The sequence below is a fragment of the Xyrauchen texanus genome, chromosome 20 (genome assembly GCF_025860055.1).
Source record: "Xyrauchen texanus isolate HMW12.3.18 chromosome 20, RBS_HiC_50CHRs, whole genome shotgun sequence".
Lineage (NCBI taxonomy): Eukaryota > Metazoa > Chordata > Actinopteri > Cypriniformes > Catostomidae > Xyrauchen > Xyrauchen texanus.
The window spans coordinates 9,504,222-9,526,932 of record NC_068295.1 but is presented as its reverse complement, the minus strand read 5'-3'; the positions used below and the strand labels follow the sequence as shown (position 1 = coordinate 9,526,932).

Genomic DNA, 22,711 nt, shown 5'->3' with positions numbered 1-22,711 from the left:
CAAGGACTGAATCCATCAATAGATTAACGTCTCCTCCCAATGTTATATCATGAGGGGTGCCAGTGGCTTGCAACATTCCTTCAAGATCTATATAAAAGCCCTGATCATCAGTGTTAGGTGCATAAATATTAGCCAAATATTAACCTTTGCACCTGAATTTCTGCTAAAACAATAATGACTCGTCCTAATTTATCTTTACTCCATTTGAATTGTAGATGTTCACTTATCAGTGTAATGACCCCCCTGCTCTTACTTGAGCTAGCAATAAAGAAATCATGCCCACCCCCATATCTTCCCAAATTTTTCAGCTTCCTGTGGGAAAAAAATGTGTTTCTTGAAGAAACACTATATCATATTTCTTACATTTAAGAAAATATATAACTTTCCTCCTTTTATTGAGTGCCCCCAACCCATCAGACAATCCACCAGATATACTGGTTTGTGTATTTATGTAACTGCTGATCTCCTGGGATTTTCATGCACAACAATCTCTGAGAGTTTACTCAGAATGGTGCCAAAAACAAAAAACTTCCAGTGAGCGGCAGTTCTGCGGACAGAAATGCCTTGTTGATGAGCGAGGTCAATGGATAATGGCCAGACAGGTTGGAGCTGACAGAAAGGCTATGGTAACTCAAATAACCACTCTGTACAATTGTTGTGAACTGAGTAGCATCTCAGAATGCACAACACGTCGAACATTTAGGCGGATGGGCTACAATAGCAGAAGACAACGTCAAGAAATGTATTAGGACCACAGTGTTCCTAATAAAGTGCTCAGTGAGAGTATGTTTTCATAATACATCAAGCTCTTTTATTTTAAAATCAAGGACAATTTTATTCCTCATAATATGATTTGTTTAAAGGGATGATTCCCCCAAAAATGAAGATTCTGTCATCATTTTATGACTCTTGAGCCATAACAAAACCACACGACTTTCTTCTGTGGAACACTATAAGAGAAATTAGCAAAACCTTGCTAAATCTTGCTGCTCTTTTCCATATAAAAGTGTGAACAGTGACCAGGGGCTGTCAAAGTATAAAAATTACTCATTAGTGTCTTGAAGGTGAGGTGTGTCATTGTTAAAATACATTCTCCTATCCTATTTTAATATACATTAGTTTAGGCAAGGACATTTACATTTATGCATTTGGCAGATGCTTTTATCCAAAGCGACTTACAGTGCACTTGTTACAGGGACAATCCCCCCGGAGCAACCTGGAGTTAAGTGCCTTGCTCAAGGACACAATGGTGGTGGCCGTGGGGATCGAACCAGAGACCTTCTAATTAACAGTTATGTGCTTTAGCCCACTACGCCACCACTCCACAAACAGATAGTCCGCAAGGACTATCTGTTTGTTTGAGCAATAGCAGACAAGGGGAGGGTCATTACTTTTGCAATTCAGAAATGACACCCTTCACCCTTTAATAAAATGTACTAAGATTTATTGTTATTCAAATATGATAAGATATTCAAAACCTTTTGGAATATCATTTGTATTAGAAGTTCTACAGTCATTCTTGGAGAAAGAGTCCCATCTTAAAACAGCTGATCTGGGAGGAGATTTTTCAAATTTACGAATCTTATTTGTATTGATCTTATTCTATACAGACTGGCTGTAGATAACTGTTCCTGCTCTTCTTTCCTTGGGGTTACACCAAGCTTACAATCAACTGTCTTCACAAGCTCCGCTGCCATAAGAACAAATTAGTCACATCTCTATTTGTGAGGCACTCATTTGGGCCTAATATAATTCAGTATTAATAGTCTCACTCCGAGGCTTAACTAAGACAAATTGCCATATTTTGAAGGCCAGCATTCTGTTCTCTCTAAGTACCCTCTGACTTCAGAAATCTTTCTCCATGTAGCTGGCGGTCTTGATGTGTCACACCTAACAAGAGCGGCGGTAAATTTAGCCTGTTGATACGTGTCAGGCCTCGTTTATCAGCTACTTCTGCTCGGTCACTTTCTCTCCCTCACCTACATTATTTTCTCTTTTTTTCAGGTGTCCTATCTCTTTAAGAGTTTTGACTTTGCCTCTGGTTTTGCATTATCTCTAATCAGATTCTCTCTCACACAGACCTTGCAGGCAGGTGACGGGAATACTAATCCTTGCTCCTGCCAGAGGGTTTAGGAGTGAATGTGCACACACCTGTTTTTCATTGAGGGGGCACCTGTGGCTGTCCTAGGTCTCTTTGTGCTCTATAGTCGACATAAGACATGACAGAAATAAATAATCTAAGTCTAAGTGTGTGTGTGGGAGGGAGGGGGGGTGCACACATGTTTACACTATCCTCAAGGCAGGATTATATTGACTTGCGAAATACTGAAATAAGCAGATACTTAAGATCCCATGATTGGATCATTATTGCAGTGATTAATATGTTTCAGCTGGCAACAATTCTTTTAATCCTAACTCATGCAGTATGTAGCTTCTCATTTCTTAAACAACCACGTCGGAAGATGGATCCCGTGGTCATGGAAAAGATGTTACGGTGTTTCAGAAGGGGCAAATTATTGGCCTTCATCAAGCAAAGAAAATAACTAAGGAGATTGCTGAAATCACTGGAATTGGATTAAGAACAGTCCAATGCATTATTAAAACCTGGAAGGATAGTGGTGAACTGTCAGCTTCACTTAAGAAATGTGGTCGGAAAAATGTGATCGTGATGTAAAACACTCACAGCTATGTTTAATAGTGAAAGTAAGAGCATTTCCACAGCCAAAATGCAACGAGAACTTACAGGATTGGGACCAAACAGCTCTGTGGCCACAAGAAAGCCACTTGTTATTGAGGCTAATCTAAAAAAATTAAATAAAAAAAAAACCTTACATTTGCTAGGGAGCAAAAAGATTAGACTGTGTGGAGTAATGGAAAAAGGTCATGTGGTCTGTTGAGTCCAGATTTACCCTATACCAAAGCAATGGGCACATCAGGGTAAGACGGGGAGTGCATGAAGCGATGCACCTGTCATACATTGTGCCCACTGTACAAGCCTCTGGAATCATTGTTATGATGTGGGGTTGATTCAGTTGGTTAGGTCTAGTCTCAGCAATGTTATGTGGCAATAAAATGAAGTCAGCTGGCTTTCTAAATGTACTGAATGACCAGGTTATGCCATCAATGGATTTTTTCTTCCCTGACGGCACAGGCGTATTCCAGGACGACAATGCAAAGATACATCGGGCTCAAATTGTGAAAGAGTTGTTCAGGGAGCATGAGGAATAATTTTCACACATGAATTGACCACCACGGAGTCCTGACCTTTACCCCATTAAAAGTCTTTGGGATGTGCTGGAGAAGACTTTACGGAGTGGTTAGATTGTCCTGTCATCAATACAAGATCTCGGTCAAAAATTATTGCAAATATGGATGGAAATAAATATTGTGACATTGCATAAGGCTGTCGAAACAATACCACGATGAATGCATGCCGAAATCAAAGCTAAAGACGTCTAGTGAGTATGCAACTTTTTTTTGGCCTGGCATTGAATTGAAATAGTGATATTCTCTTGGAAGTAACACTAGTTTAACCATTATTCTTATAGTCAAACCTTAGTAACACCAAAATTAACGATGGTTACTACAGACATACAGCAGTTACTACAATATTACTGTAGTAAAACAAATGGCAAAGTCCATTTAAGGCTGCATAGAGCTAAAGTGTATAATTGAATCAACTTTGTGAACTAGTTATTTTAAATACACTGTCTGAAAGAACCAACTCACTAAAAGTTGATAAGCCTATTTATTTGCTATACTAACAATGAATGATTATATTTCTAGTTGCATTTAATTTTTTTTACAATACATTGATCATTGATGTTGCATAGTGGACTTTAAATGCAACTTCACTATATTGTAGGTAAAAAGCTGTTTGAATCAGTAGCGTAACTTGTATCTTACGAGGCCAACTGAACACCTTGAGACTCTTGTTCTTGCTGTCAGAGAGATAAGAGTAAGCCACAGCGCTTCAATACATGCTCTCTAGACTTACAGCATGATTTTTGCTAAAAGATCGCTGGACTGGCTCCCTGCTGAATTTATAACGAGAGGGAAGTCAAACTGATACATTGTCCCCTGGCTGGAATGATTTTCCCCTAAGTTGTCTTGTCAGAATGTTGCCAGGAAATGGACTCAGTCATTAAAACATGTTCTGTCCCTTGTGTCTCTACAGAGTTTGAAAGGAGATCCTGGACCTCAAGGCCCACCTGGTGTCAAAGGTGATAAAGTAAGTCACCCAGCCTGTTTGATGTACTGTAAAAACCATCTTTACACACTGTATTACACACATAGTGAAAGATAGACTGTGTCTCTCTGATCTTAAGGCTATATATATATATATATATATATATATATATATATATATATATATATATATATGTTGCAAAATTAATAGTTAATAGGATTAATCACAGATTGTAAAAGTGTTGAAATATGACACTATATTTCTTTTCCTTTCAAAATGCATGTATTTCCATTTTAGGAAAGAAAACAAAACAAAATGTAACAATATAATGATTTATTAACATTTTCCAAACAAAGCCTTCCACAGTATAATTAATTAAATGCACTATATATCACCAATTCAAGTAACATTCCCTAAGTGGATGGTTGAAGAATTAAAAGGACTAGTCTCCAAATAGGTTGCATATTCATTGCAATGGGCACTACATCTCTTAAACTCTCCTCCACAATATTTATCTGCTGGTAGACTGTGGCTATTCGCTTTTCCACAGGAATCTTGAAGCCGCTTTCATGATTTGCGTCAGGGCATCAACGCCAGCGGCACTTTGAACCTCGCACAAAGAGTGCTTGCAAAAACAAACATCTTATTCTGTGTTTTGGTGATAGTTAAGACTTGACGTGCTTCTGTGGTAATTAAAATGCACCTTACGTGCTTCTGAAAAATACTCGATTTCTATCACAAGTCCCAGCTGGGCTTGTTATGTATATCAAATAGCATTTAGAGGTCCTTTCTCTATCATTTTATCACGGAAGCGCGCACGCACGTGTGTGTGTGTGTGTGTTTGTGTGTGTGTGTGCAGAGATTCTTCTATTTTATTGAGATAACAAACTCAGCAGCTCTATCATAGCAGATAGTGTAACAATCAAGTAGTGTGACTACTGCCCATAGAATGTCTATGAGACAGCCACGTTTTGCTATCTTCTGCTAAGCTTGTAGGCTGACCTTGGTAGAAGGGCTCTAGTGTGTGTGTGTGTGTGTATGTTGTGAAGTGTGCATCAGTGTAATGACTCTGGGCGGATACATTACAAAGGTTCCACCCTTCCCAACATGTGTTTATTTTGTATTAATGGTAAATGCATTAATCGTGATTAAGAAAAATGTATGTAATTTTTAAATGTATGTAAAAAGTGTTAATTTTGACAACTCCAATATATATATATATATATCTTTTCCTAACAAGGCCACATGTCAAGGTCTGGGTAGATTAGATGGTATGTGAACAATCAGTTCTTGTCAACGTGTTGAATGCAGTAACAAAGGCTTGAGCGACTTTGACAAGATGACTGGGTCAGAGCATCTCTGAAACGGCAAGGCGAGCACCTGGCGAGCACCTGCCGACAGTGGTCCAATGAGGGACAAACCACAAACCGGTGACAGGGTGACAAGGTTCATCGATGTGCAAGGGCAACGAAGGCAATCCCATCTGGTCTGATCCGACATATGGTCTACTTTGGCACAAGTCATGTAAAATTTTAATGATGGTTATGGAAGGAATGTGTCACAACACACAGTGCATCGCACCCTGCTGCGTATGGGGCTGCATAGCCCACGATGACCCCTGTCCACTGTCGAAAGTGCCTACAATGGGCACTCAAGCGTCAAAACTGGACCTTGGAGTATTGGATAAAGGTCACTTGATTCGATGAGTCCCTTTTCTTTTACATCATGTGGATGGCTGTGTACATGTGTGACATTTCCCTGGGGATATGATGGCACAAGGATGCACTGTGGGAAGGCAACAAGCCGGTGGTGTGAGTGTGATCATTTAAACCTAAAATTTTGCATTGCACTCTAAAAAATTTACTTGATTTACTAAAATCGTTTAAGCACTACCCCTGACTGGACAAGGAAATATTTCTGTATCAAATCATCAATCATGCTTCATATATTGCTTGTGCTGAGTATAGCATGTGGTAAATGCCTCAGTAAATCAGACACATGGAATACTGCTCGATATTGTGGGATTGACTGTATTTTATTACTGGTAGTCAAAGGAACCATCAAATATAAATAGATGACAGTGAAAACCTTAATGTATAAAGACAAACAAGCAAAAAAAGGAAATAGATCTTGTAAAGTATGCAAATGCGGAATGTTATGGGTTAAAGGGATTGTTCACTCAAAATCTTTGGGCGAACTATACCTTTAAATTAACGGTTAAGCTGAAGTGTGTAATTTATGTCCCACAAATGTCACCAGACAGAACTGCAAAAATAATCTTCATAATCTTTTCAAACAGATTTATGAAAATTTCCACTCTTCGATCGGTCGTACAGACAAATAGTCCCAACCCTGAATCGCATCGTTGTTGAGCCAATGTTGTTATGTCGCTCTGGACGGACTGCTCAAACAAACAGAGCAATGTTTTGATAGTGCCACAGTGTAACACTTTTAGGAGAAATCAACCTACAAATGGCTTTTTCTGTATAATTCGTTGTAGACTAGGGTGTGAGAAAGTGTCATTTTTTTTATAATTTTGACAAGTCCCTCAGTTTGTATAAACAATCAAAAATTGTGTTTACAGATGCAAACTTGCAATGGAAGTCTATGAGGCAAGATATACAAGTGTTCTAAAAGCAGAAATGTGCAGCTTCTATTTTTGTTTAAGTGTGTATAATACATATTCTGTACAAAAATGTGTTTTTGAGCTGTAAAATTTAGAAACTGTCAACAATATTTTATGTATTTTAATGTTACCCTTGTACAAAGCCTTGCTCCATAGACTTCCATTGTATCAAAATTTCCAACTTATCTAAATAGTCTCTTACAACAAGAGAGATGACTCTGAAGAACTTCCCTCTCTGATAACTGATTCCCGACTCCCTGTGTGCACAGACAAACACAAACACACACGCAGTCCGCAGCGGGACTACTTTTCAACAATAGATCAAATATTATTCGCTAATTAGTTGCCAAATTACCCATTGTCTTTTACAGTTCTTTCTCCCTTATTGGATTTCTTAGTAAAAGAAAACGGGACTCATCGAACCACGTGACCTTTTTCCACTGCTCCAAGGTCCATGTTCTAATGAGCTCCTCTACATTAGAGCAAAGAATAACCAGCTTCTCCTTTTTGATCTCATCCCGCTGTCAAACAGAGGGAGGGTGAGATAGAGGAAAGCCATTAGCTTGGATTGAAACTGACAGTTGGAAAAACACATCATGCTCCTCAAACAAACAATGACTGCGAATATCTTCAAACACGCCAGCTTTAGGTGTTCACACATTTATGTTCCTGCAAAACTTTGAGGCAGGCTTTGTCTGTTTTTGAAAAGGTTTTTGAGTGATGCTAATGTTTCACCATGTTCTCTTAACCTTAAACTTTCTTAAGCTATTACCTCCTTTACTTAATGTGGTTACAGCCATGCAAAGTACTAACATTTATTTATTGTTGCTAATGCTGAACCTAACCATAAAATGTTACGTTTCTTCAACCCTGTTAGAGTAAGTTTGAGTAGATAACTGGGGAAATTCTGGTAACATAAAAAATGTTTTTGAAAAACTCTGATATTTCTCTTTCACAATATGTTATTTTTAAACATATATTTAAAATGTTTTGGGGTAGAATGTTACAGAATGGAAAGTCTGCGAAAACAAAATGGCTAATAACGGCCTTACCTACCAAATTACACGACTTTATTTGGTAAAAAAATGTATTACTGATTTAGTGATTCGTTTTTGTTTTTCCATAACAGTGTTGAACACTACTGTTCCAATCTTCTTGGAATTACATTTTGTAAACACTGAAGCATCTTTTGATGGCCTTTTGTGTTTCCTCACAGAGGAAAGCAGGTCAGCTCTAGTTTGTGGCAGTAGAAATGAATTTGTAGAGGAATCTTTTCAGATTTTGTGACAATTAGATTTATGAAGGGGAGATTTTTTGGTCCATGAAAAGATTCAAATGTTCCAGATATGTCTTAATGCATTCTTCGTAAAGAAATAGTTCAACAAAAGATGAAAAGTCTCATGTTCTGAGACTCATGTCATAAGGTTTTTTTTCTTCCACAAAACAAAACAAAGTTTAAAAGAATCATAACAGTTGACGACAAGCTCCAAAAATGATAAAAAGCTCCATAAAGGTAGTCCATATGACCTGTGTGCTATATTACTAACCTATACATTAGCTCTGCACGAAGAACAGACTAAAATTATATATTTTTTTATTCCCTGAAACTCTACTTTTATAATAATATTAACAAATATGATAAAAAAAAAAAAAAGTAAGTTCTTTAATTCATTATATTCCTTGTATTTTGTAAATGAAATGCAGCGGTTTTGATGACCTCTTTTCAATCCTATTTTAATTTCTCCTCTGAATTTGATCATCTCTGTCTTGCAGGGGGAACCAGGCCCGCCAAGTACAGGAAATCTAGCAGTGAGTATCTTGCTCCACACTACAACACTGCATGCCATCTAAGAGCTCTGCATGACACTCAAAGTTTTCACACTTTTTAATCGAGACCCATAAGGTGTGTCACACAATCTGTGTTATGGCACATCCTAAGCACTAAGATCAGATTTATGGTGAGTCTTTGCTAGAGGTTTAAAATTACAGGATGTTGAAAGTAATTCTTGCTGGCACAGATGTGGGGAAAGATGCTCAGACAGAGTGTTGCGTTACAATCTGTATACAGTAATAGAGGCTGGTGATCAGAGGGCTAAGCTGAGTGAAAATAAACCTATTGATTATTACCTGTTTACATCAAGAGCTGCCCCCCCCTTCCCCCATAAAGCAACACTAACTCATTCCGTCAACTTGAAATCAAAATTGACCCCATTTACTCTCTTAAAGGGATAGTTTACCCAAAAATGTGGAACTCCGTGGATCAATAGAGGAGTTTCTGATGTAATTTCTGTGACACTAGCGCCACCAAACTGAATTGCAAAAATAAACAACATTTTCAAAACAGCTTTCTGAATACGCATCTCATCTGCAGTTGTTCAACCAGTCAGATAGTCCTGCCTCCAACTCCATTGGTTGAGTAACGTTGTTGGGGCAGGTCTAAGCGAGTTGGTCAAAACAAAAACAGGACCATAGAGCCAGTTTTCGAGAAAATGAACCCATGGCTGGCTTACTTATGGTTGTCTCTGCATATTAAGCTGAGGTAGAAGAAAATATTTTAACACTGAAAAAGTTACGTACTTCAGCTTTAAGACAGCCCTTTTATACAATTAAAATGGAAGGGGACCAGCGCTACCATGATCCAAAAGGACAAAAAATCATCATAAAAGTAGTCAATATGTACTATTTTCAAGTTTTCTGAAGCCATACGATATAACTTAAATTTACAGACTGAAATTTAAGTCATTATTCACTGAAAATCTTGTCTTTGAAAATCTTATGGTCACAGTTCAGTTTCATTTTATGAAATAAAGCAGCTCAGACATTCTGCTATAAAAAACTTTTTTTGTTTTCCACAGAAGAAAGTGTGTACATTTTTTTGGTGAACTTTTCCTTAACAATAAAACCAATCAAAAGGCAAAGGATAATCGATGAAATCCAACATATACTCAGTCAGGGGCGGCTAATATGGCAACATGGACAGAATATGGAGGTTAGACTGCTTCTGCTTGTAAAGGTTGAATTATTTTGCACATCATGTGGGGGACATGTCTGCCACGTCTCTACAGACATTGGAGCATGAAGTATGTTCTTGTGTGTGATGATAAAGTACTACAAATCTGCCCCTTTATGTCACCTAAACAGTAAACTAACCCCATCGGAACTATATCAGGGTATAACAGTTATTTACTCATGCTAATTTTACATTTATGAGGACAAGCAGGGATGCCAGGAATTCAAAAGCGAGAGCCGACAACACACTCGCTGTAATGCTACTCTCTCCTGCAGTATATCTGTAAATAGTGTGTGGGACAAAAAGCATTTTGTCAAGTTATTGTGGTTGTTCTTAAAGGGATAGTTTGCGCAAAAATGAAAATTCTGTCATTTACACACCCTCAGTGTTGTGCCAAACCTCTATGACCTTTCATTAGTGGAACACAAAAGAAGTAAGAAGTAACGAAAGTAAATCTGCCCAAGATCTCATTTTTTGTTTCACAAAAGATTGTCATATAAGTTTGGAATGACGTGAGAGCGAGTACATGATAATTTGATCTTATTCTTTTTTTGGTTGAGCTATCTCTTTAATTCTGAATGTTATTCTTAATTCCATTTCTAAAGACTTTATTTAAAAAATTACACTGCAACTTTCAGGTTTCTAGTATCTGTTTGCAAACAAATAGCCCATACTGTACAGTAAGTGTCATTTTGAGTGCTTGTTTTAATCTTTGTTCTTGGGTTTTATTATGTGCTATTGTGGATGTTGGCTATTGAGACATCTTTTACTCTTATTTACAGTCTGTAACATCACAGGCCATCTCTCCCCCGTAACATTCGGACATTTTTAGGATAATTTAAAACTCTTGTTCTCTGACTTTCACATAGTGAGCAAAAGAGTGAATGGTTATTTTTGCAGCTGTTTCCAAGATGTGTCAGTATTAAGGATGCCAATTGACATAGGGCACTGCACTGCTTTACTCAGGATCTGAAAGACTGAGTGGGTGAGAGATGTAAGAAAATGATATCATGTTTATATCAAGGATCATGTGGTCATTCCTTTCACTGGGCCTTGAAAAGATGTCCTGAACTTTGTCGACTTGTGACTTTATTAACACCTGATGTTAATATCATATCTTTTATGTGATTCAACACATTTGATCATTTCTTTTCTGCCTTCCCCTAGATTGAAAATCAAGGACAAAAAGGGGACCAGGTAAAAACACAAATTTCATAACTTTGTTTATTTTTTTATTTTTGTTTAGGTTTAGTGTCTTAAGTTTAACACAGTAAATCACAGACTGTATTGTCTGTATTTCACTCTTTTTTTCTGGGATATCTGCTTTAAAATATTGGAATGAAATTACAGCAAGTAATTGTGCAATTTCTTTTTCAATGTTTTCTTTAAAAAAACAATTGCAGTGCTTGCAAGGCAGAACTCTAATGATATTCACCTACACTCTAAATGGAAAATTTCAACATACTAATGCTATTTGGGATAATTCAGAGTGTTTCCATTTACATTGCTTTACATTCCTTCAGCCAATAGAAGTGGAAGTTTGTTGTTTTTGAATAAATTTACATAAACATCAAAGTGGCAATTGCTTAATTAAACTGCTAGAAACAAATCTGAATCCTTTAATTGTCTTATACCTTTGAACAAATATGAACAATACTACACAGGGCAAAATAAGCATTACATACAAGGTGGAATTGGGTTGGGTTGGCACTTGTTGTCCTATGTGAAAATCTTGATCCTGAAGCTGAAACAGTTGAGGAACTGATTTTATTTTAAATTAAATTAACTTATTTAAAATCGTATATAATATAATATATTATAACACAAGTCTCTGGGATGTTCGATTCTGATCGGTCAATCCAGCGGCCTGATATTTCTCAATAATGTCCGCACATCCTGTGATAAGGTGATGTTTATACCAGTCATCTGTGTATTTCAAGTCATCTTTCCTACTTTTCGAATCACTCTGTGATTTCTTGTTTTGTTGTTGTGTAATAAGCAGGATAATGAGCAGTAAGATGGTCATTGTCACAGTATAAACACCTTCTTCCACTTCTCTTTCTTCTCGCGTAATAATGTCATTTCAACTCAAATCGATATTTATTTGGTAAGTAGCTAAGTAATAAGCAGGGTAATGTACATTTCGCCAGTTATTAGCGCAACATAAACCCCTTCAGGGTGCTTTAAGACCCTTCCGCTCCATAAAGAAGGATTATCCCTTACATATAATATAATATGATGTGATATGATTTTATTATTTTTTTGTATTTATTGTCCAGGGTCTCCCAGGTGTTTCAGGAGAAAAGGTATGCACTTGAACTTCATTTCCATAAATTCAAATAATTTTTTGGGCCTCTCCATAATGAAGCAGTGAATGTACTGTGAACATGCCTTCTGAACATCTCTCAGCACTTTGCTAAACAGCACGTTGTAAAGAAGTCCAGACAGAGGCAGCTGCTATATGCTCATATACTGTAAATGTTGTTTCTGGGACTGATAATTTTTTGAGTTAATAATGAGCATGGACAGGTGGGAAAAAATCCAGACCAGCCTGCTTTCTGCCTGAAGTGCTTTCTCAGACCTTGAACCCTGAATCTTTACCCATCATCCCCCAGGGAGACGTTGGGTTGCCCGGTCAGCCAGGAACGCCAGGGAAAGAGGGCAAAAGGGTGAGTAAACGGTAGCAGGCCGCTGCTTGTGTGGGCTGGATCCATGTTGTGAGTGTGAGTGTGTGTTTAGTTGACTGACCCGTCAGCAAGGCAAGACTTCATGAATGACCAGGCAACAGCTGGAAAGAGAGAAAGATTGGAGAGCTCTGTGTGGGCCCGGTCTCTGGGGAGTGGTGGGGGGTATGCTAACAGCATAACAAATATATAAGTGTAAGGGTCAACCATAGACTGCTAGCACGTGTGGCCGACCCCAGCAAGAAGTGATGTCATGGGTGATTTACGGTTCAATTGCAAACATGAGTGAACGTATTGGGGAAACGATACTGTTTCATTGTTGATTTTATCCTTTATTTCCTAAAGGAATGTTAATTAAATTAAATGACAATTCTATAATTATTTACTCATTCAACAACAGTTCATAGCTCCAAAAACAACAAAAAAAACACCAAAAAACACCATGAAAATAGTCTATATTACTGGTGCGCTATATTGATAGACTGAATATAGGGCACCAGCGATATACACTAGTCATATATGCTTTTGTGTGAGAAACAGAACAACATTTTTATATAATAATTTAGGATATTATTTGATAATCTCCCCCTCCAGTAAGCTGTTAACTCGAAAATCAGTTTTATTTGTTAAAGAATCGTTTTTAGTGGACCATTATATCTTGTTAACAAATTGACAGAACGTTTAATTTTGTTCTCAAACTGTTCTCAAAAAAGGTCTACTTTTATTTATTGACTACTTTTATGGTGCTTTAACATGGCCTCATTACAACTTGAAATAATTAGTTTTGTACGACAAAGCAAAATCAAAAGATATCTTACAACTTGGCTCTCACGAAAAGGTACAACTTTTATTGCCGTAGAGGCCAAACAATCAACAGAATTACTAATCAATACAATAAAGGCATCGCATTTTAGTAGTCTCATGTTTAACATTTTATTTGAATACAGGAAACATCTGTGAAAAATCTTTTTTATTCATTCCATATTTATTTATATATTGCAAATGACTGATGCCAAAGTTATTTTCCTATTAAAGTCATGGTTTGGTTTAAGGTTTTGGTAACAGTCGGGTTACTGGACTTTACATGGAAAAGACCTGCTTAAAAATTCTTCAGAATATCTAAAGAAAGTTATAAGGATTTAGAACAACATGAGGGTGAGTAATAATGACAGATTTTGTATTTATGGCCAAACTATTTCTCCAACACCACTGGCCAAAGGAATATATTGCGAGTATGTTGCTGTGCTCACGACGAATAAGCTTTGTGTGAGATTTGAATGCCTTCAACAAATTGCAGTTGCGTGTTCCGCTTGTTTGAATTACCTAAACCGTTGAGCTATTTCACTAGAGGCGTGCTAACACCTGTTAGCACAAATGTTATCTCAGCTCCTCGAGTGGTTAATGGTCCTGAATGCCATGCATTTGCTTTCTCAACTCCCTTGAATGTGATCAAAAAGTTTTAAAAATGCATGCCACTCTGATCGGTGAGAATACTTGGGTCTGCCGCAGGGACTGTTAGCACAGCATTAAGCGCATTCAACAGAATGCATGAATATTTATTATCTTGTGCATCGTGTTGGCTGGAGTGCCATCATGGTACTGTTGAAAGTTTTCAGTTCAGTGATAGATTGAGTGATGCACCATGCCACAGACATCTGGATGGTGCTACATTTTATCCCCCCTGTTTGGAATGGTTCCGCTAGCAATAAGTCAAAAATTGTTCACTGTATCATGAATAAGTAATTCTATGAAACTAATGTCTGTTCCTCATTGAAAGTACATTTTAAACATCCTATCTGACAAACAATATATAGTATATGTTGTTATACAATATATATATATATATATATATATATATATATATATGTCGACCTCAGACAGATTAGTGAAATGGATTGCTGTGGACTGTAGGCCAAGCTTATGTTCAATGATATAGAAATAAGCAAATACAAATGTTTTGTGTGTGTGTGTATATATATATATATATATATATATATATATACACACACACACACACACACACACACACACACACACAAATTTGTATTTATAATACCCACATTAGGCTTAGGATCAATGCCTTTTTTGCGCATTGATAATCAGAAGATTTTCCTGATGATTATCGATATTCAGTATATCGGGATTTTTTTCAGATATAAATAGAGCTACTCGTCACCCAATAAGTCTGTCTTTTTTCAAACCTATTTCTCAACACAACTTTGGTCAAATGTGAGCGGCATGATAAATTAAAGGGGGTAGCACACCGGACGCATCTAGCAAATGACAAAGTAAAAAGTACTACTGCATTAAAAATGAATCAGTCACCAGCGCACATTTTTCTTCAGACTGCATCAGGGCGCTAAACCAGCGGTGACAGTCTACCTTTACAATTGTCATGTGCGATTAATTTCGTTCCCGCAATATGAAAAGACATCAGCCATTTCCTGACAACTATAGGAGTAAGCAGACAAGAGAAAATAAATCCCACAAGTTCAAAACTCAGTTTTGAAGAATGCTAGCATGTCAGATGCCGACCACGTTTCTCCTCCTCAGGTGCTCCCCTCCATCTCCGCTCTCTCTACATCAAGGACTGCGTTCCATTTCAAATTTGTATCCCCTTCCCTCGCAAACTTCCCTCCATCTCATGGACTCCAACGTACGTCATTGCTTACTTTGCGTGAGTGTCCACTACTCGCGGAATACGTTCAGTGGGTTTAAATGGAACATCCTTAACCCTTGATCACTTGGAGTATGTTGAAGGCTGATGTCAATTTGTGGAATTATTTAGTGATTTTTGCACTTGAGAAAACAATGTTTTCGGAGATTGATACAACCACAGATTCAGGTGAAGCTTAGTTTTAATGTCAGAGGCTTATATATAAATCTCATATGTTTAATTGTTTTATTTTTTTATTAGAATTAATTGTTAGAAATGATTAATCAACTTTACCAAAACTAACATTTTAACATAACAATGAACACATAGGCTATAACTGTGTGATAAACATTTTTTGGTAGCTACAAGTATTATGCTGTTCAATTTCAATATAACTTTTCTAAACTGCTTAGTTGACCTAACTTCACTTCCATCGTACATTTGAGTTGTGTGGGGGTGGGGTTCATGAAGTGCATTCTGCTGTCACGTCACAGTCGTGTTGCATTGTGGGATATGGAGCTACCTGACATCAGTGTAGGCTCGCTCCCAATGTCAAAATTGAGGGGTTGAGGGTCAGAAACTTCCCTCGCTCACTTAACGAAGTGGAACGGACTTCCAAAATGGCAGCAGGTTTTCCCCAGAGGGGAAGTGCTTAGGGGAGTTAGCGAGTGTATGTTAAAAGTGAAGTAAAAGTGCAGACCAGACCAGCACAGCCAGGAATCTTACAAGCTAATCAACCAATAATAAAGGTAATGTTGTTGTCTTTAATGAAATTGAGGAAAACTTTGGTCTCCTCATCAGTCCAAGTGTACCTCTCCGCGATGCTGTTTATTGTGAGGACAGATGTGATGAAAATTCTGTCATGTGACATTACTTTTTTGTGTTAATGCCTTTTTTTTCTTGACTAAAAAGTTTCCAAACTTGTTTTTGACTAAATGTGACCTATCGACAGCGTGCATTATCTTCATTCAGGGAGCACACGTGAGTCTTGTTTTTTTTTTTCTGATGGTTTTTTGTTTTCTTAGACATATCGCACACTATACATACTATCTCTGTATGTGAAATGTAGACTAATGGTCTGGTGGGTTAAAATTACCTTGGGCCTTGGTAGCTCAGCGAGTATTGACGCTGAGTACCACCCCTAGAGTCACGAGTTTGTATCCAGGGCATGCTAAGTGGCTCCAGCCAGGTCTCCTAAGCAACCAAAGTGGCCCGATTGCTTGGGAGGGTAGAGTCACATGGGGTAACCTCCTCGTGGTCACTATAATGTGTGGTTCTTGCACTCTGTGGTGTGCGTGGTGAGTTGTGTGTGGATGCTAAAGCCTGTTATATGGCTGTTGAAATAAATATTTGATTAAGTGTGCGGTGTGAAACAGGCCTTAGCTTTTGAGTTTTTGGAAGAGGTCACATTACTGTTACCTGCCCACCCCACTGATTAAACAAAGACAATATCTGATAATTTATTCAGGAAATTTGAGACATGGGACTGAATCAATGTTCACTGAAGCAAACCAAAAAGCCCTTATAGATTTCTTTGTGGAGGGGTCGAATGAGTCAGCCCTCCTGCCATCTGACTGATGAAGTTTAGTTAATAATGTCTAAAAGTCAATAACTGTTCTAACTCAAGCATATAGTAATAAAATAAATCTAAATACTGTAACAATGGAAATGATCTGGCAACCAGCCGCTTAAGAGTCAGTGTTAATTATGAGATGGAAGATGAGAGAGAGGTTGTGTGTATGATTATGTACGCTATGTGATCTCATTAGAATTCATATGTTGGGGGGGTGTGGGGGGGAGGGGGGTTAGACACTTATGTACAATATCAATGTATAGATACTTTCTAAAATGTAAAGCCTTTCTACATTGAGTATGTGCGAGCACTACTGCAGTTGACCGAGTTCACAAATCAGACACAACAGTCCTGGAGTTGCACTCTTCTTTATCATAAATGATGGTGGAAGACCTTTTTTATCGCAAATTTATTTATAAATGAAATCCAGATACGATTTTAAATGAAACTAAATAATTTGCTGTACTGTTCTTTTGTATTGCGCAATTCAATTTGAAAAGAGTTTAAAAGAATTTAACGTGTTTCACCCATTTCTGTATGTGTGTGTGTGTGTATGTGTGTTTTTGTATGTATAAATATACTGTATAGTCAAATGCATACATGTCTTACAATTTTACCCTACACAAAATGCACTCAAAAACATTTGAAATCAGGAAATGTACAGTCATATTCTTTTCAACCAAGGTACAGGTATCTCAATAATAATCTCAAATATTGGCTGATTAATAGTCCTGGCTGATATATATTAGTCCTTGACTACTAAGAATTGGTTAATTTGAATAATCTTACATATTAGAGTATATGAAAAAATGTTTGTGTGCTAGAACTACACTTTACATACAAATACAGACCCTACTGGTATGTGCATATTCATATCAAGCATTTCCATTCAGGATTTCTAATGTGCAGTTTCAAAATGCACTGAAAAATAGTTAGAAACCCACCTAGTGTTTGTTTGCGTGTCTGTTTGTGTTGGAGGGTGGCATCAGGTTGATTTAAAAAATATTGCATTACGACTGGATTGCACTTGGAGAAAAGGCATGAATAGTAATGTGAAGTGCTGCTTTTATCCATTATAGATGGCACTGTGTGATTTGAAAAGCTAGAGGACTTTGGGACCATGTGACACTCTACAGGAGATCAAACAGGAAGGAGAGGAGCACCAAAAAAAGACTCTCTCTCCTTCCCGATGGCAGCACACTGAAATATTCATCAGTGCTTGGAATGGTGTGCAAAGCTCTGTGCTGCCAGCTTCCTGTGATACAGGACGTAGAAGCACAGGCATGCATGCCATGGCAACGGCACTGGCAGTTTACATTACACACCGTCAACTGACAACTTCAGTTGACACACATTTGTGTAATTAGTCCGAATAGAGTTTGAGAACTGCTACTTGTGCTGCAAGTGTGTGTGGGAGGGAGTTAGAGTGTATGTGGCCATGTTTGGAATAGCATACTAGCTAACTTCTCTTACTATTGCTATAGTATATAGTATGTGTACTACAATTGTAGTTGACAACATGGTCCCAAATTCCATTTCAAACATAGCCTGTGCATGTGTCAGTATGTGTCTGTACATGTTTAGGTAAACAAAAAGGGCACAAACCTCTGTATTACACCCACTATAAATTTACGGTTTTATTAGAAGACAGAAAAGCAACAGCCCACACTTGTGTATCATAGTGCACTCTCCCCTAAGCCAAAGCATACACGGAACATGTTCTCGTTTAATGTTCTGCCAAGTTCTCTCAGCGCTCAACACTTCCCTGGCTGGCATACCGTTGTGTGGGTTCAGCGTAGATGTGTTCACTGTTCAACGTGTGTGTTCATCCCGCACACACACACACACACACACACACACATCATCACTGGTTTGGCTATTGGGGATGCAGAGTATTAATAAATAGCAGCATCAAACTCAAATTCACTAAGCAGCTATGAATGCGGAGAGCCGCTTAATCTTGACTGTGACGTACAAATCTGTTTCACACAGTGTGCCAGAGTTCAGCATTTAGAGCTGTAAGACTGAGAATCTAAACAAATATTAGTCCAATTAAATCCTTATTTGGATCCATTTAGATGAAACAAAACAACAACTCTGTCAAAGCTAGAGTACGCATGTGTGCTGTGCTACAGCTGGTAGTTTAGGCATGGAAATTAAGAACTTTCACATTTACAGCATGGATGGATGGATGGATGGATGTGTGGATGGATGTGTGTATACTTTATTAATCCCATACAGTCAACAATTTTGATTGATTTTAATCGGCATGTATGGATGGCTGCATGGATGATGGGTGGGGGTGGGGGTGGGTAAATGGATGGATACTTTATTAATTCAATATAGTCAACACTTGATTGCTAAATTGCATTAGGAAAGTATCCATCCATCCTCATCCAAATTAAAATCAATCAAAAGTGTTGACTATATGGGAATAGTAAGGTATATATTCATATATCCATCTAAATTAAAATCAAAGTACTTTCAAGGAAAGTCAGTCCACTCAACTGCCATCTTTGGAATGCTCCTGGTTAGCTATTTTCTATGGATAAAAGCGGCATAAAAGTATAGCTCTTATCTTCTTGAATTGGGAAAGACCGAAATCTCCAAAACAGTTGGTCAAGATTACAATCAAAGAACATATTTTAATCAGCAGTTTAATCTGACAACAATGGTATTATAAATTGTGATCCTTTAGCTCAGATCACACTTAAAAGCACTGTTTTTCAAGCTGGTCCAGCTATTGTGCATGTGTGTTCTTGAGTTGACTGACAGGTGATGTCTGTAGGCAGGACTTTCTATTCTACATCAACCATATTAGCTGTTCCAATTTTTCCAATTAATTTTAATACAAGTGGCCCGACTTGAGCTAAACAGTCTTTGCATATTGATTGACTTTAATTTTAATGTATGAATGTATGTACAGTTGAAGTCAGAAGTTTCAGAATTCCAGTTTTTATTTAAGCTTAGAAAATATTCCTTGTTTTAGGTCAGTTAGTATCACTACTTTATTTTAAGAATCTGAAATGTCAGAATAATAGTAGTGAGAATTATTTATATCAGCTTTTGTTTCTTGCATCACATTCCCAGTGGGTCAGAGGTTTACATACACTTTGTGAGTATTTGGTAGCATTGCCTTTAAATTGTTTATTTTCAAAATGTATTAGATGGATGGATACCTTATTAATCCCATTTATTCAACACTTGATTGACTTTAATTTGGATGGATGGATGGATAAGTAGGTGGATACTTTAAATGCCATGTATTTAACACTTTTTATTGATTTTAATTGGGATTTATGGATGGTGGGATTGGATGGATGGATTGATGGATACTTTATTAATCCCATATATTCAACACTTGATTGATTTTTAATTTGGGTGGATGGATACTTTATTAATCTCATATATTCAACACTTGTGTATGCAGTTCATGCAATTCATTGCAAATTGGTTCTAAATGATTTAAGCTTTACTAGTGCAGCCTCTTTGCAGGTTTATAGTGCATGACCTCAACACACAGTGGTTTGTTAATTCTGGTCTACCATAACACTGTGACTGTATGACTCCAACCAAGTGCATGAAAGATGCCAAAATAGTGGCATCATTGTCTGGTGTGAGATTAGAGCAGAAGGTACAGGGATCATAATTGCTCCTTTTATCTTAGAATAGTGTTACACAGTGAACAATGAGTTTAATGAATGTACCAATTGTGGTGATGTAAGTAATTAGTGACTCTTGGGCTAATTTAGTCGAGTCAGAATGTTAATGAAGATTGAAAACTGCAGCTGTAGAAATTGAGCCATTACTGTAGCTCTTTTCATTGCTGATGCTGTAATACCTCATCCATACTGATCAATGCCTGTGATCAGTTTGGGCTTTCATCTCTAGTCAATTGTGAAATGACATGACAAGTTTCAGGCAGAGGATCAAAACACTGTGGGAAATGGAGTACAGCAGTCGGGTTCCGGAAGAAAAAATCCTATTCAGTTTTCTCCATAGGGAAAAAGACAGACCTATCGTGAGTGTCGAGGTTGTTAATCAATTGTTTATGCTTCTGTTTAAGACAGCAGTCCACGTTATTTCAGCTTCAGTTTTAAAAAACTGTGCTTAGTGGCAGAAATCCCTGGTGAAGAACTACATTACTCAGATCCTGAAGGGAAACAATCCACCCATCAGTGAAGCTGGCAAACAAATTGCACCAAAAAACTCTGATTGCAGTGACTGACCACTCCCATGACACACTATGAATGGCACAATCATGTCTGTCTCCCTACACTCTACAACTACTTCTATATTTGAATATTTGGCATATATATATATATTTTATTTTTTTATTTTATTGTATTTTTTTTGCTTCAAATTAAAGATTGCAACGTTGTGATTCACCTCGCAGCTGGTTGGTTTGGTTCAGAACTCTTTTAAGTTTTTTATTTAGTCCCTATGGAAAAATAAATGGGAATAATGCTTCCGGAACCAAGATGGCTGAAAAAGTGGATGGGCACTGCTGTGCTGTTTTACAGTATCCTTTCTGGTTTTTACAGAACTCTTCACATGGTATTGATTGTTGATTAATAGTTTGATAGTTTCATGAATGTGTTACTATTGTTATTTAATGATAATACATTTCCTGCTAATGTTAGTAACGTGAGAATTGCTTTAAAAATGAACACATTAAGTGTTGTTAAAATGGGTTACACTTTACAAAACATTCACAAATATGCATAATAAATATTTTTTATCTTGAAGAATTAACAAACATTAGTAACACAAATTTTGTTGTATTATTATGTAACGGTAATGTAGCTCAACTGGTAAGGCATTGCGCTAGAACACACAAGCTGATAAAATGTATGCGTTTAATGCACTGTATAAAATAAATCAAATAAAAGCTTTGGATAAAAGCATCTGCCAAGTGCATAAATATATATGTAATAACGTGCACACAAGCATTTGTGCATTCATTTAAAAATGAATCCCTTAGATTGCATGTTTCCAAGCTGCAATATCAGGGGGAAAATATCACCTGCTGTCGCAAGCCAAATCTGTTTACTTATTGACCTTAATCTTTAAATTGAAATGAAGAAACCTATGATGACCTATGCAGCATACTTTTATTAGTTAGTATAGAAATGAACAAAGATGAATAAATGCTGTTAAGAGGTGTTGTACATTATTAGTTAATGTTAAATAATGCATAACTTTTTTTTATCATATACACTTTTCAATATTAATAAATGTGTTTTTTTTACTGTAAATGTATAATATTATTATATAACATTAACAAAGATTAACATGTGCTTTACATGTTTGGGTATAAGCATTTACCAAGATTAATAAATGCTGTGAAGAAGTTTTGTTAATAGTTAGTACATGTTAACTAGTGTTAACAAAACATTAGTTAATGCTTTAACAAAATGCTAACTTATTGGTAAGTTTTACCATGTTAACAAATGAAACCTTATAGTAACGTGTCACCAAATTATTTTATAATGTGAGATGAAAGACATGGTTGCTATTAGCACAGCTGTGTATGAAATTGGATCCTTGGGACAATGGTCAATTATTCAGTTTTGTGGTCATTGTACTAAAATATTTGATTAATCAGAATCAAGTATTACAGAGAGCCATGTAGTTATGTCAAATTTATGTGTGCCTTTCTAGCGACGTTCCCAATTTTTGCAATTGCCCTTAATAGATGGCATTTGTTCATATCTTTACACACCTATATCAGCCGGCGCCTAGAAATGATTAGCCACGTGATACATGCTATAAAACATGGGGGGATGAAATCGGAGTGAGTAATAGTATGTAAACCAGTGGGCCGGTTGCTGGGTCAATATTCTGTCATGTCATGGAAGTTTTCCCCAGCTGTTGGAACTAGATGGCTAGCCGTTAGAGAATATTACCTCGTAACCAGAGGATCCCACAGCCGTGATATCAATTTGTGCCCTTTAAATAATTGATGGGAAC

General features: G+C 37.1%; 1 protein-coding gene across 1 annotated transcript in view; it reads left to right on the top strand.

The window, feature by feature from the left end:
* LOC127661127 (collagen alpha-1(XIX) chain-like) overlaps positions 1-22,711 on the top strand; it is a 180,886-nt gene that overhangs the window by 39,318 nt on the left and 118,857 nt on the right. Inside the window, exons 11-15 of the mRNA XM_052151705.1 lie at positions 4,178-4,231; positions 8,589-8,624; positions 10,993-11,022; positions 12,105-12,131; positions 12,441-12,494. Coding sequence (XP_052007665.1) covers positions 4,178-4,231; positions 8,589-8,624; positions 10,993-11,022; positions 12,105-12,131; positions 12,441-12,494 — 201 coding nt within the window. The remainder of the gene's footprint in view (positions 1-4,177; positions 4,232-8,588; positions 8,625-10,992; positions 11,023-12,104; positions 12,132-12,440; positions 12,495-22,711) is intronic.